At 59.9% G+C, this 10,943-nt stretch overlaps 1 protein-coding gene across 3 annotated transcripts; it reads right to left on the bottom strand.

Annotated features, from left to right (window-relative positions):
- Positions 1-308: 308 nt before the first annotated feature.
- GRB7 (growth factor receptor bound protein 7) lies at positions 309-9,217 on the bottom strand. Of its 3 annotated transcripts, none has more exons than XM_032617860.1 (15): positions 8,796-9,217; positions 4,522-4,678; positions 4,254-4,407; positions 3,914-4,070; positions 3,666-3,787; positions 3,496-3,573; positions 3,051-3,188; positions 2,602-2,712; positions 2,301-2,399; positions 1,922-2,002; positions 1,693-1,809; positions 1,467-1,527; positions 1,253-1,340; positions 1,055-1,148; positions 309-833 (listed from the first exon to the last, which is right to left on the bottom strand). In XM_032617860.1, the coding sequence occupies exons 1-15, from the start codon at positions 8,857-8,859 to the stop codon at positions 687-689; spliced, it is 1,668 nt and encodes a 555-aa protein (XP_032473751.1). In that variant the 5' UTR covers positions 8,860-9,217; the 3' UTR covers positions 309-686. The 3 variants fall into 3 exon arrangements, with proteins under 3 accessions (XP_032473751.1, XP_032473752.1, XP_032473753.1); XM_032617861.1 differs by lacking the exon at positions 8,796-9,217 and adding an exon at positions 8,526-8,611; XM_032617862.1 differs by lacking the exon at positions 8,796-9,217 and adding an exon at positions 5,110-6,057.
- Positions 9,218-10,943: the final 1,726 nt, after the last annotated feature.

The raw sequence follows: 10,943 nt of genomic DNA, 5'->3' as shown, positions 1-10,943 counted from the left end.
GGATGACAGTCCCCTGTCCATTCATTCATTTAACAAGCAATCCTTGGGCACCCACTATGGGCCGGGCTCCATGCTGGGCACCGGAAACTCTCAGATGACCAAAAGAGGACCTCAAGAAAAATCCAGGTTTCTAAGAAATGACTGGGGGATTAGTGGGGAGATGGGATACACACACAAAAAAAAGAAACATCCAGGCTTGGCCAGCATGTGGCCTCGATCCATCCGACACATTCTCAAGGCCTTGACTGGTGCCCACCTCTCCTCTCTACTCCACCTAACCGTGCCTTGCCAGACAGAACTCACCCCTGTGAGTACCAAAAAATAATCTTTATTGTCACTAGTATAAAACAGAGATCAACTGGCCTCTCAGTCTGTACAAAGTGTGGAGTGTAAAGACCACCGGGGCTGCCCCCATTTCTCCCATAATGCCCTGCCCCAGAGCAGCGCCATGAAGGGGATATGCCCACCCAAGTGCCTTCCCTTAAGGAGAAGTTAAGGGTGGATCGGGCGGGGAGCACTTTCGGCCTGAGGGAGGCCAGGAGCAGAGGAGGAAACCGGGGTGGGGGAGCCCCCAGCCATCCACGATGACCCTGGCCCCACCTTCTGCCCCCTCTGCATCCACCCTAGGAGCGGAGGTGGGTGGGCAGCGCGGAGTGGGCTGAGACGCAGGCCCGCCTGTGTGGTGGTCAGAGGGCCACGCGGGTGCAGCAGTGGCGCAGCAAGCAGGGCAGGATGCCGCGGTTCAGCTGGTGGAATTCCACAAGCTGCAGCAGGTCGGTGAAGCGAGTCTGGCCCTCGTCCATGCTGAAGTATAGGCGCCCCTCCTCCTCGCTCTGGGGTGTGGCCATAAGGGGTGGGAGGTCAGGGAGGGGCCCGGGGCCGAATGAGCTCCCTCCTGGGCCAGGGCTGAGGTCCCCACAGCTTGAGCAGGAGGAAGGAAAGAGCGGGAGACCCCAGGCACACTGGGGGCCAGCGTGGGGAGGGGGCCTGGCGAGGAGGGCAGGTTGCTGGGACTCCTGCATCTCCACTGCAGCAGGAACCTGGGACTACTCACCGGCATGATGAGGTAATGTTTGACTTTCTGCACATGGCACAGCGAGAGGACAAAGCCCTGCGGGTTCCGCTGGCTCTCTCGCACGAGGAACACGCTGCCAGGAGACAGGGCAATATTACCCGAGGACACACGGCTGCCACCTTGACCCACGTCTCTCTTGTCCCCGGCGCTGCTGCCCTGCCCAGCCCTGCCCCTTACCCGTCTACCAGGCCCTGCTGCCCGATGAGCCGCTGGCTCTCCTCGCGGGAAATGCGTCCGTGGAACCAGGGTTGGGTGCGGTGGATGGCTGGGGTGAGGAGAGGCAGAGGGGCGGTCACTCCAGGGCGGGGACCCTCATTCTAACCCCCCCGTGAGGAATGCGCAGAGAAGCCATGGCAGTCCCCACTCCTGGGGACGGCGGGCCCTCACCCACCTGCACTGAGGCTCGTGCCGGAGCTCGGGGTGGGCAGGCTTAGTCGGTGGTTCGTCTTCTTCTGCAGAGCAAGTGAGGGACACGGCGGGTCAGGGCGTGGCTGGGGTATTACCAGCCCCTGAAGAATACAGAGCCTCTTTCCGCAGCTGGGGGCCTCCCCTCTCCCCTCGCTTTCTTCTTCCCACTCCATGGAAACCCATGTGGAGAGTAGGTCCCCAGAACAAACCCTCCAGGCCTGGGCCTCCTCCAGGGCGGCACTCAGAGCTTCCCGGGGGTTCTCGATGACACGCCCGGCGTGGCCAGAGAAGTCCATGGCCACCAGGGTGTTGTCTGAGACACTCCTCTGCAGATTGGACAGGGTGGGGGGATGGGTCAAAGCAGGACCCAAGTATCCCCAGCACAGGGCCTGGGTGCCTCCCCCGTCTCCCCACACTAACACCCCTGGGCACACTCACCAAGGGCGGGGAACCCACACAGGGTGGGCGCAGATGGCGGCACAGTGCCTGCTGGTAATTCTTATACAGCTGCACCCCATACTGGGAGGTGGAGAGAGAAAGGAGGCCGGAGGTCAAGCAGGTGCTGGGAGCTGGGCGGTGGCACCGCCCCCTACCCAGACCAGCGCTCCCCAAGAGCAGGGCTACATCTCTGCCCCCGGATAAGGGACTTTCCTGAAGCCAGAGCTGAGACTCCGGCCTTGGACCAAGAATTCTGAGAGAGCAAGGTTGTGATGCCCCCTCATTCTGGAGCCTTCCTGAGGGCAGAGCTATAACTCCTCCCTCACCCCAGGGACCCCCAGGGCTGGGCCAGCCCCCCAAGCCAGTGCCAGGACCTCACCTTGAAGAGGCGGAAGGCGGCTAACCAGCAGGTGCGGCTCTGTTCATCCTCACTGCAGAAGATGCGAAGCCCCTTGTGGCCATTTCGAAGCTTGTTTGGCTGCGGGGAGAGGAAACTGGCTGGTCCTATATCTGCCTTTAGGACCAGAGATCGTCTCCCGTCTCCCGTCTCCCGTCTCCGTGGGGCAGGGCAGGGTGCAGGGAGAGGAGTCTAGGGGTCCCAGAGGGAGCTTAGAAGCCCCAGGTAGGATCCTGGTGCTTAGAAGCTCCTGCTGTCTCCCAGACCAGGCCAGGCTCTTCACCTTGATACAGAAGCCAAAGTCCGTGGGCATCCCGTAGAGCTTGCGGCCCTGGGTCACCACGTACACGTTGGACTCATTCACATCCGCTACGTACTGCAGGTGCCTCGGATCCTACACAGCACAAGTGAGCAATACTTGGTAAAGGCAGACCCCATCCCCCACCACTGCCCCCCTAAGCCAGCTGGGGAGAATTCAGGCCCAGAGAGGAGCAGAGAAGTGCCCCAAGTCACACAGCACACAGAAGTAGAGCCAGGACTTGAACTCAGTTCACCTGCCTCTCCCACTGCTAACTCCTGAGGTAGTTAAGTTGGGAGGGAAAGAAGAGCAGCTGTGGGTCTCAGGGCCTAGACGGGGGAAGGTCCAGGAGTTCCAACAGAGAAGGGGCAGCTCCTAGAAGGACCAGGGATGGGGTATCTGAGGGGCTGGGGCTGTCACCCTCAAGACCTCACCTTGGAGGTGCCCTTGGTGGAGTAATAGAGGCCAGACCGGCGTAGGAAGCAGAAGAAGCGTTTCCAAAGCTTGCGTCCTGACCCCCGTAGCTGCAGGAAGCCCTGGATCTCTGGGAAGCTGCCTGCATTCAGGAAGTTCTGAGGCCAGAGGAGAGCAGGGTGAGAGGCCTAGAGGTGGACAGACACACACAGACACACACACACACACACACACACAGGGCTTCCCAGGACCTGCCTTTATGGCAGGAGGTGCATCACATACATTTATTGTCTTCATTTAACAAAGAAACTGATGCTCAGGCAGAGAAAGTGACTTGTCCACGGTCACTTAGGGCTGTGCTGGGCTTTCCACCCCAAAGACGGAAGGCACAGGCTTAAGGGCCAAGAAGCACTGGGCATTCCTGCGGAGTCATGGACATGCCGTGAAATGGGGGTGTCCCCTCACCTGGATGAGGTCTTCGTGGGATATGCCCGTGTGTGCGTCCAGACAGCTGGAGACCATCTTTTCTGGGAACAGGGAGTGCTGGGGGAGAAAGGAGCCAGGGGTCAGTGACTGAGGGTCCAGGGTGGGGATCGGGGTGTCCCAGTGCCCAGACCCCCCACACACACACTCACTGGGGTGTTCTTGAACAGCTCGTACTTGGCAAAGTTCTTCCGGAAGAGAAAGCGGCTGGCTCCGCCGATGGGCCAGGCAGCCTGCACTTCCACCACCGACTCATGGTCCTCCAAGACCCGCTCTAGGGTCAAGGGCAAAGAGCAGGGGTCAGTGGAGACCAACGAGGCCTCCCGGATGGGCCACCGGCCTAGCCCGAGGTGTGAAGCATTGACTCCCGGGCCAGGCAGCCCCCTGCACCCCAACTCACCCAGTGCTAGGTGGGGGTGGCCCTCCACCAGCCCCCAGTTCTCGTCACTCAAGGCATGAGATCGCTGTACCAGCATCTCACACACGTAGCGAGCCGTGGCGCCCGCTGCCACCTCCACTGACCGGCAGGCCCCATCTTCACTGTACACCTTTATGACCTGTGCCCCAGGAACGGCAGAAGACTCGGGGAAGGGCAAAGAATGGTTCTTTCCCGTCCCCCGTCTGCTCTACCCTCAGGGATCCCTGACCAAATCCCCCCACCTCCTCCGGGGCGGCACTGTGTCCACCCCTGTCCCATAGCACCCCACGCTCCCTCCCTTCTTTTTCCCAGGACAACTCACATGGGGGCAGCTGGTGTCTCGAGGGAGCAGCCCCCTTGCACTGGAGGGCCCCCCAAGAATGGGGGTCTGTGAAGGAGGACTGCAGAGCTCGGGGAAGGGGTTGGGGATGGAGGGTAGAGAGGTTGACCGCAGCTCCTCCTGTCGAAGAAGTTTCCTGGGCGGTGTGGGGGGAAGGAGTGGGGAGTGAGGAGTTGACTGCAAGCTTCTGTGCGTTACCCCGGCGCTGACCACGCCCCCCCGGCCCCCCTCAGCCGTCACCCCATTTTACCTGCCGGTCGGAATGGACAGAGGCTGGGACCTCTTCACCTCCTCAGACAGAGGAACATCGGGAGGTGGGGGAGTCCCAGGAGGGGTCCCAGGGGCCAGGTACAGGTCTTCTGAGGAGCTGCTGAGATGAGGTGGAGACAGACCCAGCTCCATGACATCTGAGGGAGAAGAGGGGGCTGACACAGCTGCACCTGTGCCCTTGTCCTGGGGAGAGGGGCCAAGAGGACCCAGACCTCCTGACTTCACCCTGCTGTCAAGGTGCCCCCCAGAGTTTACACAGCACCTCCTTGCTCCCCCCTAACTGGCATTCCCTGGAGCCTTTGAGGAAGGGTAGATTGTGCCCATTTTAACACAGGGGACACTGAGTTCCTGAGAAGGAAGCATCGTTGCCCCATCACAGGCGAGCCAGAGAGTGGATCCCCGTGTTTGGGCTCCAAGTCCAGTGCTCTTCCTTAGGCCCAGGTTGTCCAGGGGAAGAGCTGTGAGGGTCCCCCACCACAAGACAGGAAGCGGCAACAGACTCCATGACGCACGGACGGTCTGGGGCTCAGCGTCTCGGCGTCACCCTTTCTGAACGTGGGGCACTCACTCCTCTGGGCTCTGCCCCAGGTTTTTCCAGCGCTTTGTTGTCAGAGCCTGGTGTGGCAACGCCTTCCCAAGTGCCGAGTGATACACAGAAGGGGAGAAGGAGGTGCAGAAGGACAGGAGCCAGGAGGGCAGGAGGCGGGCTCAGCTGCTGTGGGAGGGAGGAAGCTAGCCTGGGGGCCCTCGCCCTAGCAGCCCCCAAACCTTGTGTGCCTTCCCCAGGCCCCTCTTCCTGCCTAAATTTCTTAAGGCCTCAATGCCGAGCCACTTCCTCTGAGAAGCCTTCCTGGATTTTCCACATTCAGACTGAAAGGCTCCCTCTCCACACTGTGCTGGGGCCTCTGCGCCAATTACCGTGCACCTGTCTTGTCCACCCACCGGTCTGAAGATGCCCGGCCACCCCAGGCAAGGCCAGGGTCTTACCCGTGTCTTACCACCCACAGGCATCCAGGACGAGTAAGGAGAGATGAGGCAAAGGTGCCCACTAGCGGGTAGAGGCATTGCAGGCCCCTCCTCCGCAGGAACCAAGACCCTTTTGGCTGGGCTGAGACCTGGGAGGACCCGGGAGGACTCACAGTTCAGCCCCCAACTTGCTCTCCACACACTGGGCCGGTGCTGTTTGGTGCCTAAGGTACCTGGGATTGACCCCCCCGCCCCAGGATGAGGCAGGTCCCCAACCCTTAAGTGAGGGCGTTAGGAGATCTGGGGGACAGGTGAGTCAGGGTGGGGTGGGACAGCACTGCCTGGGGCTCTCCATTCAACCTTGACTCATCTGCACAGCTTCCTGGCTTAGGAGAAACACAAACAACCCTGCCTCTACCCACCCCCTCCACTCCCCCCCAACCTACTGGCCTGGGAGGAACGGGGGAGGGGCCGGGAACAGGATGGGGGAGGAGGAGGATGTGGGGAGGGGGGCGCTGAGGCTCCTCTGACATCATCTCCTCCTCCCACCCTTGGCCTAACTCCAACTCCTCCAGCACAGGTGGCACCTGCAATGGGCCCCAGTAGCCACCACCCAGCCCAGGAGCCCCCTCACCCAGGAGGAAGAGAAGAAAGGCCTGGCCTGGATTCAGAAGCCCCTCTGGAGTGGAGCTGACCTCTCAGGGGTGCCCCTAGTGCACCCAAAGTAACCCAAAGAAACATGCAGCGCTCCCTCTCCTGTCTGGGGCCCTCAAGACTTTCATTCTGCTGCTGCTGCCCACCCTTAGCACCCAGGACTCAGCTGGCCCATGGGGCTCATCTTCATCACCCCTGGGGGATGAGGGTCCTTCTAATTAATACACTCTCCTGGCTGTCCTGGCCAGAAGTGTACTCAGGAACAGGAGTAGAAAGTCAAGACACACAAGAGGACAGACACAGACAGGCAGACAGGGGAAGGCCAGGAGAGAGAGCCAGGGAGGTCCTGCCAGGAAGGGGAAGACACACCCACCATCGAACATCCAGAGACACCGGCACATCAACACTCCACTCGCACCCGTCTAACCTCCGGCAGCCAGCCCTGGTGACTTCGTTCCGAGGAGGACTAGGGGAGGGGCTGCAGGGGCTACCTCCACCAGGAAGCCAGAGACCAACAGTGTGGTGGTCTGGGGCCCAGAGGACTGGGTCCTCCCCCATCCCAGGGGGAAGAGGAATCTGGGCAGCATTTGGAAGGGAAGAGGGTAGATTTAAGTCAGACTAGAGTCTGGCCTCTGTGGGCAGGAAGCCTGACTCAGGATGGGTTTAGCCTTCAGATTCCTCCATCCTGCTCTCCAGACCCTTCTAAGGCAAGACAGGAATGGGGCAGTGGGGACCAAAGAGAAAAGGGAGCAGAAACGGGGTCCTAGCTGTCCGGCTTGGGCAGCCTCCACCCCCATCGCCAAGAGAGCTGAAGCTTTCAAACTGGGGCCCTGGGAAGGTTATATTGAAGAAATCGCCCCCCCAAATCAATCTGTCCCCTCATTACTACGAATCCCATTGGTGGCTTCCCCAGTAGCCTCTCCGGCCCTGGCGGCTTCGGCCCCACCCTCCTTCCCGTCCTCCAGGCCTTCAGCCTCCTTGTTTACTTCCTGAATCTTGCCCCACCTGGCTGGCCCCGAGGGCGGGTGGCAGGGCCCAGTAAGAGGCCCGTAGAAAACAAGGCCACCTTCGGTACCTCCCAGGGTAGGGGGAGGGGTTGGAAGCGCCGGGAGGTGGCGGGAAGGCCCCGGCCTGGCCCAGGACCCCACGCCCCGCCCCCATCGGGTTTTAGTGGGGGGGGGCGGGGGAAGGCTTTACCCGTGGGGGAGCCCTTAGGGTGAGGGTCCAGGTGAGGAGGCGGGAAACCCCTAGATGACCCGGAGCTGGGGGGAGGGCCACGGACCCTGAGGCCCCGCCCACTCCCTAACTAGGGAAAAAACGCCCAATGGGAGTCCGGGGGGCAGCTCTTTTAAAGTTTAATTTGGGAAGAATGCTGGAGTGTCTGTGGAGTTAATCATTACAGGCTGCTAGCCTTCACGGGGGGCCTCCCCAGCAGGATATCAGGGGGAGAGGGGAGAGCAGAGTCCAGGACAGGCAGACCAAGAGGGGGCATTCTTGAGGGGCAGTGGGGTTGCAAGGCCTGACAATGGCGGGCAGGTGCATTCTCCATCCCCAACGTGCCAGGGAGACCCAGACTCGGACCGGGTCTTTCCTCAGCCTATTCAGACAGACGAGGCAGCCCTCCCCGCCCCGCACGCACACACACTCTTCCCAGGCCCCCCCGAGCTGCAGATCCCCCAACATCTAGACCTCCAGCCTGCCGAGACCACTTCTTTCTGAAGCCAGAAGAGACCACCCCACGTCCCCCGGGCCTGCCCCACCCCCACCTTCCCACCCGAGGGCAGGACCCTGTGTTCCTGAGTCAGGATACAATCCAGAGAGACGGAGCTCTAGCAATTAAGAGAATCCCTCTCCTTTACTGCCCTCCAAATTGGTGGGTGCTCCGCTGCCCCCGCGGGGACGTCTGTCTTTAATAAAGACTTGGGGGAACTCAAACTGGGGTCAAGTCAGACTGAGCTAGGGAGGGACTTGGGGCAGCTCGCTCGGTATTCGGACTCCTCTCCTAGCTCTCTTTCTGGGAATGTGGGGAGGCGCTAGTTTCAGCGGGAAAGCCGCGTCTCCAAGAGGAGAGAATCTGGTATCTTGCTTCCCCGACCCCATCACCTGGTTCCTGAGTGTGTCTGGGGTAGGGGAGGTTAGGGAGGGGGAGATGCGGAGAAGGAGGAAGGACCAGGCAGAACGGGAAATGAGCATAGGGAGAGACTGGGGGTAGATGGTGAGGAGGGGGCGGGATGGGAGACTGGAGAGAAAGAGAAAGCGAGGCCGCTAGAGCGACACAGCAGGAGGCCAGATCTTTTTCCTTATTGATCCTGCATCTGCCGGTGCTCCCCGACCCCAAGATGAAGTGCCCGCTCTGGTCCTTACCTGGACCCTGGGTGTTGGTACACCTGGCTGGGGCCACCGGTTTAGGGAGGGAGACTCCAAGCCCTTAATTACCTGTCCCCCTCCTGTCCCCGCCCTTGGCCTGACATCACTGAGGGGGGAAGGGGAGGGGGAGCCAGGTGGCCGCCCGTCCTGTCCACCTGGGCATCCGGCCAGCCAGCTCCTGGCCCTGAGACTGGCACAGCCTGGGGCCCTGGTGCGGCTGGGGGGTGGGAGCAGGTTGTCGTCTGGGACCGATCTCGGTCCCCTTACCTGGAGAAGCCCCAGCAAGAGTAGCAGGACACAGCGTTCGAAGCCCGGCTCTATCAAGGAACATCAGATACCTGGACTTGATTTCAAGTCTGCTCCCCCTTCTCTACAGGTGGTATGAGGGTGTCCTGACTGGACGCAGAAGTGGGGGCAGGCTGAGCTCTGTTGTCCAGGCTCCTGGCCCAAGGAAACAAATTATCCTGGGCAGGTGGGGGCGGGGCCTGAAGGAGGGGCAGGGGAGGAGGAAGCACAGGAGGAGGGGCGGGGACTCCCTGACACTTTACACTGGCTGGGATTGTTTTTGTCCTTCTTAGCAGGTGCCAGGGGAGAGACAGTCGAACTGAACTGCCTCGAGAGCGAAGATCTAGTATCCTCATGACCTGGGAGGGAGAGGCTGGGGCCTGGAAAGTCAGGGAAAATGGCCCAGCCCACTCTTCCCCATGCCCCTCGCCAGACCTGGTCTGTTCATTGGCCAATTTAGGGGGCCTGTCTGCTGCTCAGGGTCCTACCCCCCTGGAGCAAAGGGCACTCTGCGAAAGAGGGAAGCCAGCCAGAGGGAGTCCAGCAACATGGCCTGTCCCTTGACCTCCAGCCACAGTCTGGCCACCCAGACAGCACCCTGGCCCCTCAGAGGCACCCAGCATATATCTTCCCTTCTAAGCAAAGTCCAGGGTCTCAGCTTCCCCTTCTAAAATCGAAGGGGTTAGGCAAGGTCTCATAGCGGGAGGAGTGATTTGGGGAAAGGTCTGGCCAGGTGCCAGGGGATTCCCCTTAGCGCTCTCCTTCTGCACTAGGCAAACACAAGGGTGGAGAGAGGGCCTGGAAGGCTGAGATCAAAGGCAGCAGCCGCCTTCCAGCCCAAGTGGGTGACAGTGGGTTAACCAACAATTCATAGGGGTGATAAGAGGTCTGCCCTAGGGGACCAAGAAGGAGTGGCTCCAGGCTCAACTTTCTCCAAAATGTGTTTTCCTTGGAAAAACCAGTACCAGCGGACTAAGCAAAGATGTGGGGGAGGGGGCACGGTCACCTGGGCCACTAGACAGCTTGTGCAAAACATAGTAGACAACTCACTCAATCATTCCTTCAACCACTCAACTAATATTTGTTAAGTACCTAGTATATGCCAACCCCATGCTTGGCACTGGGGATACAGTGAGCAACAAAACAGACCCCACCCTTATCTTCATGCAGCCCAATCAGGGAGACTGGTGTTAATCAAAGAATCACACAAATAATAAGAAATGACAGGAGAGGGCTTCCCTGGCGGCACAGTCGTTAAGAATCCGCCTTCCAATGCAGGAGACACGGGTTCGAGCCCTGGTCCGGGAAGATCCCCCATGCCGCGGAGCAACTAAGCCCGTGTGCCACAACTACTGAGCCTGCACTCTAGAGCCCGCGAGCCACAACTACTGAGCCTGCGTGCCACAACTACTGAGCCTGTGCTCTAGAGCCCACGAGCCACGACTACTGAAGCCTGTGCACGTAGAGCCTGTGCTCCGCAACAAGAGAAACCACTGCAATGAGAACCCCACGCACAGCTACAAAGAGTAGCCCCTGCTCGCCGCAACTAGAGAAAGCCCGTTCGCAGCAACAAAGACCCAACGCAGCCAAAAATAAATAAATAAATTAACTTTAAAAAAGAAAGAAAGAAATGACAGGAGACAACTATGCTGGGAGAATGGCTTACCCAGGGAGTTAGGGAAGACTTCTCTGTAGAAGTGACAATTGAGCAGAGGGGAAGTTGTATGGGGCACAGAGATTTGGACTGGTGGATGGGAAGTGGGGGGGGGGGCACCTTTCATGATGATGGAACAAATGTCAAAGCCCTTGACTAAACGGGACAGAGTATGCGTAGGCAGAGTGGGGTGGAGGAGGAAGGAGAGGAGGCCACACAGGTGCAGCTGGGCAGGTGTGGAAGGTGTGGGGAAAGGCTTTGTACTCAGCTCTGTTTCTCAAAGCGTGGCCTGTGACCACGGCCTCCAAATCTCCCTAGGCTTGTATAAAAAAACAGATCCCTGGGCCCCTCCCCAACTACTGAATCTCGGTCTCTGGGGCCAAGACCCAGGAATGTGTGGTACTGACAAGCCCTTGGGCGGTTGTTCTGTAAACCGGGTTTACGAGCCATCCATCCTGTCTGTCCAGACCAGCAGG

Source organism: Phocoena sinus, chromosome 20 (assembly GCF_008692025.1).
Source record: "Phocoena sinus isolate mPhoSin1 chromosome 20, mPhoSin1.pri, whole genome shotgun sequence".
NCBI lineage: Eukaryota > Metazoa > Chordata > Mammalia > Artiodactyla > Phocoenidae > Phocoena > Phocoena sinus.
Note: the sequence above shows the minus strand (reverse complement) of the source record. Positions and strands in the feature narration are given on the sequence as shown.

Bases quoted from the DNA above. Each gene is read 5' to 3' on its own strand.
- GRB7 (XM_032617860.1), bottom strand. From the start codon at position 8,859: ATGTTCCTTGATAGAGCCGGGCTTCGAACGCTGTGTCCTGCTACTCTT. The intron at 4,679-8,795 runs GTAAGGGGACCG...CTTCTCCCTCAG, and splicing joins TCTTGCTGGGGCTTCTCCAG to ATGTCATGGAGCTGGGTCTG. The intron at 2,400-2,601 runs GTGAAGAGCCTG...CTCTCCCCGCAG, and splicing joins ACTTTGGCTTCTGTATCAAG to CCAAACAAGCTTCGAAATGG.